At 42.7% G+C, this 6,568-nt stretch overlaps 1 protein-coding gene across 1 annotated transcript; it reads right to left on the minus strand.

Moving 5' to 3' along the window:
* Positions 1-3,511: 3,511 nt before the first annotated feature.
* sst1.1 (somatostatin 1, tandem duplicate 1) lies at positions 3,512-6,293 on the minus strand (the record flags this gene model as incomplete). Its single annotated transcript, XM_080007328.1, has 2 exons — positions 3,512-3,718; positions 6,153-6,293. 2 exons carry the CDS (start codon positions 6,291-6,293, stop codon positions 3,512-3,514), a joined length of 348 nt encoding a protein of 115 aa, XP_079863454.1.
* Positions 6,294-6,568: the final 275 nt, after the last annotated feature.

Genomic DNA, 6,568 nt, shown 5'->3' on the forward strand with positions numbered 1-6,568 from the left:
AGCGCCCTCGCTGAAGTGCATGGATCGTTTTGTTGTGGCCCGTTTGAAAAAATGCTGATACTGGAACACCGGGGAGACAAAAAACACCCTCTGTGATTCAGTGGAAAGTACAAATGGTGTGCATTCTGGAAACAAAGAGGAAGGACGAGCGTCTCAACCAAGGTTACAAAACATAATACAATATATGGTCTGTCTGTGTACCTGTCTGTCCCTCTGTCTCTCCACATCTGTCCTCAGTTGATAACATTTGCAGGTCTTTGTCTCCGCCTCACCAGCTGTCAATCACTGTGTTGGCCCCGCCCCTGTATGGCCTGTCGATCATCCTGGTGATCGTTCACTTCTGATTGTCTTTTCTCAAGCAGCTGATAAAGAGAGGAGCTTTAATCTGTTTCCACCAGCTGTCTCTCTCACACACACACACACACACACACACACACACACACACACACACACACACACACACACACACACACACACACACACACACACACACACACACACACACATTCCTGCTTATAGACACTGAACTCTGTCGGTAAAGTATTTGACGCTTCCAGGGCCAGAGACTCTGCTTTTCAGCAGATAATATGAAGTGTCAGATTGGCAGCACGTCGTGTCATTGGTTGAACAATTTCCCCGAAGCTCCCCATTGTCCACGTATTCAAATTCCATGTGATGTGTTTATCTGGATGACGAGTGATCTTTAATATGACTTATATTAATATTAATAACACTGTATTCATAATAATAGCGCTGCGTTCTGTGCATGAGGTCCAAAGTGATGGAGTCCTCATGGCAGTACTACGGTGGCCCTGAGAGCTCAACGCACTGCAACTGAAGAACATGCAAACATGCAAATGGACAAAACACAAGCAAATTAAAAAAAACATCTTCAGCAATTTGACAACACATGCACAGCATTTGCAAATTCAGACGCAACACAATCGAAAAACTTGCTGATGCTAACGGAAGTGTAAAAAGCAGCACTATGTCACTTTTGGGATATGGCGCCCCTACAGTTTCTACTTCTACCCTTGCATGGACCTCGCCATTTCAGTGAGTAGTCAGCACACGGCCCCCCGGGGGGGCCGAGGCTCAGGGAGAACTGCGGGGAGGGAAGGGGCCCCCTGCTACCGGTGCAGGTACCAGATGTGCTCGGCCTGGCAGATCGGCTCACACGCAGGTGTCGAAGGGTGAAACAAAACCCCCGGCGCCGTGGAAGTGAGAGCTGAGGTGCGTCCTGCGGTTCGGGGAGGTGGAGCAGGTATGAGCTACGAGGTATGTGATGTGAGCATTATTACTGGACATTTTGGGCAGAAAGTTTATAATTAATCTTTTTTCTTTTTTTCTATTACTTTTACCAGGCAAAAAAAAAAGACAATTACCGTAAAGCGTGACACACCTTTCCCGCAGTTTAGTGCAAGAACAGCCGTTCGGGGTGGGTGGGAATGAAAGAGGTGCCTATGGTTTGGAGATTGTTCTTCACTTGCATCATTTAGACCTAAATGTACATTTAGGGACTTGTCCGTCTGTCTACTGTCTAGTTCTGTATAAATCAATTTTCCATTACCATGAGGGGTAGGAGATTAGTCCCAACCTGTTCAGGAAAACCATTAAGTACCACAATTATGAAACTGTAGATGCATATTCGGGCCTTTCAAAATGAAAGTGTTCATAAAAATGTCTCTTTTTGCCACCTTCAGAATAGAACAATAAATGTTTCTTGCTGGTGGATATTTCCAGCCGTTTTCAGCCTGGACCTCGTGTTCCTCCTTTCTAAGCCACAGTATTCAGTATTCACAGTAACTCTGACCTAAATCTCAGCAAGTGCTTGAATTGACCAAATCACTAAACCAGAGGACTTTGAAAACAGTCGCGTTTATTCCACTGCATGTAGTAGAATATATGACGGTTGTAGAAGCTGCGTTGAAGACGTGCATGTTTTGCGTGCGTCGGGGCTTCTTTTTGCACGTTTTGCGTTTGTGCACGGCAGCATGCACATTGTACATTGCAGAACAGTAAGGACACTCTTCTGTTGCTTATGAAGGAGCACGTTAAGGTGTTAGATGTGATTTGGTGATGGCTTGGTGTCTTCATGCAGCGTCCAAGAGTCCTGTGCTCTTATGGGATATACTGTACCGTATGTTCCGGTTAGAGGTTGATAAAAATAAAAACTGCTGGGATTTCACCCCACCAGTCACGAAACTAAACTACTTCCAGTCTTTTTTTTGTTTTTTTAGTGAACATCTTTAACTATTCAAGTTTTCTGTGAGGTGAAGTGAAAACTCTAAAAGTAAAATAAAGGGAACTGTTGCGGGGATCAGAGTTTGACCTGGAAGGGGAGAGGACTGGGTCCGACGGCCTGTGGTTGGCCTTGCTTCTTTCTTTCCATAACTGTTCACTTTTGCCAGGCACTCCAGTAGTGTTTTATTTGGGTGAAATGTATTCATCACTTTATGTTGAATATATTTTCATAAATGGCAAATGGAAAGTATAATGGCATTATGTTTATTTTCAGGATGTATGGTTTCCTAAACCAATTTTGGGACTGACACAGCCACACCTGTTGATTTGTGTTTGCCATATAGGGTCCTTCCATGTAAGGTAACAAATTCCTAGGAGATGTAGGTACCAGAAGGGTCTATAAACCTAGTAAGGTTAGGGATCTTTGGGCTTGTCATCATTTGACGGGGGATCTGACCACATTACAGGCTGGTTAAACATCTTTAACTTTCTATTTCTCTTCTCTGCTTGCCTTTATCGCTCCCCATCCTCGTCTCTGTCTTACCCTTTTCTGTCTTTGTCCTCTTTCCATTTTCCTTCCTTTCTTTGTCTCTTTAACTTTTGTGTTTAGTTTCTGTTATTAATTCTCAATTTACATATTCTTCAGGATTTTAGACTATAATGTTCATTTAGATGTATTGACGTGTTTTTGCGTTATTGGTTTATTCTATCATTTAGGATTTGCTATTCCATCTGTGATTTATTTAATGGTTTACATTATCATATGATTTAGTATTTGTTCATGCATTTTCCTTCATAATAGCTGTTCTGCCGGTTTTTGATATTTTTTTTATAATTTCATCATGTATGTATTATAATGAAATTCTGTACGATTATGAATATAATTACAAATTACTAAATGTCACTTTTCCAATCCCACAATTCGTGTTAAATGTCTGGTTCAGTTTTTCCCCATCAGGAACATACACAAAGATTCCGAAACATAGATTTTATTCAAACAAACAATTAAAAATAGAATATAATCTGCCCAAATAAATAAAACGGGATCAAAATAAAGTTATTTCCACTTGCGGGGAATCAGTGATCAGTTTGTGTGGGGATTTCTCTTTCCCTACACAAATCCGATCCATTCAAAACCCAAACCGGGTTCTTCATTTTATTAGCTTTTTTTTGTCTGTTTAATTTCGTTTGAGTGGAGAGAAATGTGTGTTGGATGGGGGCTAGAAGGGTTAAAAGCGAGGGGATCAGATGAAACGCTGTGACTGAATTAACAGGACGTGAAGGTTTTCCAGAAGAAGTTCTTGCAGCCGGCCTTGCGCTCGCGCGGCGCCAGCACCGGGGCGGCGGCGCGCTCCAGCTCCATCCCCATCACCTCCTGCTGCTCCGCAGGGAAGTCGTCGGAAGCGTCCAGGGCCTCGTTCTCCGCCTCCGCCAGCTCCGCCAGCAGCTCAGCCAGAGTGTACCGGGCCAGGTCCTGCAGGAGGAGGGAGGGTGGGAGGGATGCATGGATAGATAGATAGATAGACAGATAGACAGATAGATAGATAGATAGATAGATAGATAGATAGATAGATAGATAGATAGATAGATAGATAGATAGATAGACAGATAGACAGATAGACAGATAGATAGATAGATAGATAGATAGATGGACAAACACACGGGTAGACCTTTATATCAACAGACAGAAATAATCAATCCATAAACATAAACAGAAACAAGCAGATCCCTTCACATCAATCAATTGAAAAACACTTATTTAAAAAAAGGGTCGTAATGGTTCATAAAAACAAGGCTAGAATTATTAAACAAAAATATAAAGATCGGTGGAATAAAAAACAAATATAAAAGATTGAAAACAACACGGAAAAATCACAAAATAACATCCTTTTTATTACGACGTCATCGCAATTATTAAGGAGAATCTTTAACAAATGTTAGAAAACTGCAATAAATAAGTTGTGAAATCAGTTGATTTTTCCATCAGCTGTCTCCAGGAAAAATAACTCAGTGCCCACATTTTAATGCATCTTCAATACCAATAAATGGCTCTTCTGCAATAGGTATTATTGCAAAGTTTTATTTAATGTCACAATTTTAGAAGCATACAATAACAAAATTTAAATGGATGAAAGGAATCAGAGCCATGACATTTCACTGCATATATGTGTAAACGTATGTATATGTATGTGAAAAAATAAACCTCTTGAATCTTGAAATGGCAGCATTTTAAACTAAAATTCTCCAGAGTTAGATTGAAGAAAAAGCAATGAAAGAAAGGGAGAGGTGAAAGAGTGAGAAATTGATGAATAAAAGCGGTAAAGCCTGTTTTTCTTTTATCCTAACACCGTTTTCTTAACCCCTAAGGCTACTCTTTTCCAGTTCATTACGTATTAAGTTATTAAATATTTTTTGAATCAAAGTCTCTCTGTCTCTCAATTCGATTTTTTTAAATTTCAAGGGCTTTATTTATATATTAATTCATTTATTTATTGGCAATGGAAACATATCCAAAGCAAATGGAAACCAAAAGACTAAAGACTAAAACCTAAAATGAAAACAGAAAAAGGTAAATATTGCAGTCAAAATTTTAAATAGATAAGTAAAGATAACCTAAAATAAAAATAGACATTTTCATAACATTTTCATTTTGCTGTTAAAGTATATATACATGCAGATAAGTGACGATAACACAAAATAAAAAACAGAGAACTTAAACATTGATGTCAAGATATATATTGAGATAAATGAAGATAACGTAAAATAGAAAACGAAAGGTTTTAACTTTGCTGTTGAAAATATGTTCGCAGAAAAGCGATTGTAACCTAAAATAAACATACATTAAAGTTTATATTTAAAAGTTAAAAATTCATAAAATATATTTTTTAATGATGTATGTAATTTTTTTTAAATAAACTTCTGAATTTCTTCTCAGCTGACGCTGAGAAGAAATTCAGCTTAAAAGTGAGGAGAACCAAAATAAATTAAGTCTCCCTCTTTTCCTCCCTCCATCTCCCCATCTCTCCATTTCCCCATGTCTCCAGCTCTTATCTCCCCACCTCTCCATTTCTCCATCACCCCATGTCTCCATCCCCCCATCTCCCCATCCCTCCATCTCTCATCTCCCTATTTCTCTATCTCCCCATCTCTCCATCCCTCATCTCCCCATGTCTCCATCTCCCCACCCCCCCATCTCCCCATGTCTCCATCTCTCATCTCCCTATTTCTCCATCTCCCCATCTCCCCATCTCTCCATCCCTCCATCCCCCCATCTCCCCATCCCTCCATCCCCCCATCTCCCCATCCCTCCATCTCTCATCTCCCTATTTCTCCATCTCTCATCTCCCCATCTCCCCATCTCCCCATCTCCCCATCCCTCCATCTCCTCATCCCTCCATCTCTCATCTCTCCATCTCCCCATCTCTCCATCCCTCCATCTCTCATCTCCCTATTTCTCCATCTCTCCATCTCTCATCTCCCCATCTCCCCATCTCCCCATCTCCCCATCCCTCCATCTCCTCATCCCTCCATCTCTCATCTCTCCATCTCCCCATCTCTCCATCCCTCCATCTCTCATCTCCCTATTTCTCCATCTCCCCATCCCTCCATCTCTCATCTCCCTATTTCTCCATCTCTCATCTCCCCATCTCCCCATCTCCCCATCTCCCCATCCCTCCATCTCCTCATCCCTCCATCTCTCATCTCTCCATCTCCCCATCTCCCCATCCCTCCATCTCTCATCTCCCTATTTCTCCATCTCTCCATCTCTCATCTCCCCATCTCCCCATCTCCCCATCTCCCCATCCCTCCATCTCCTCATCCCTCCATCTCTCATCTCTCCATCTCCCCATCTCTCCATCTCCCCATCTCCCCATCCCTCCATCTCCCCATCCCTCCACCTCTCTCACCTGTTTTCCCACCGGGGGGATGAGCGGACTCTTCAGCAGCAGCTGCCGCAGCTTGGCGTCGCGCGGCGCGGCGGCGGCGCGGCAGAGCAGCGCGCTGAGGCAGAGCAGCGCCAGGGCGCCGCGCAGCCGCACGGAGAGCATCTGGAGGAGGGACGGAGCGCCGGGATGGATGGAGAGGAGAGGTCTCTGGCACAGGTGCAGTGGAGTCTCTTCTTTTCAGTCTCTCTCTCTCGCTCTCTCTCTCTCTGTCTGTCAATCTCTCTCTCTTCTTCACGTGCTCGGATCTTCACTGCTTTTGCCCCGAAGAGCGCGTCTTATAAAGGCGCGCTCTGACGTCAGCGCGGAGCGGGGATTCAGTCCGTCTCCCAGTGAGTGATGATGATGATGATGATGATGAGGATGATGTTGATGATGAT

The sequence above is a fragment of the Zeus faber genome (assembly GCF_960531495.2).
Source record: "Zeus faber genome assembly, chromosome: 9".
Taxonomy (NCBI): domain Eukaryota; kingdom Metazoa; phylum Chordata; class Actinopteri; order Zeiformes; family Zeidae; genus Zeus; species Zeus faber.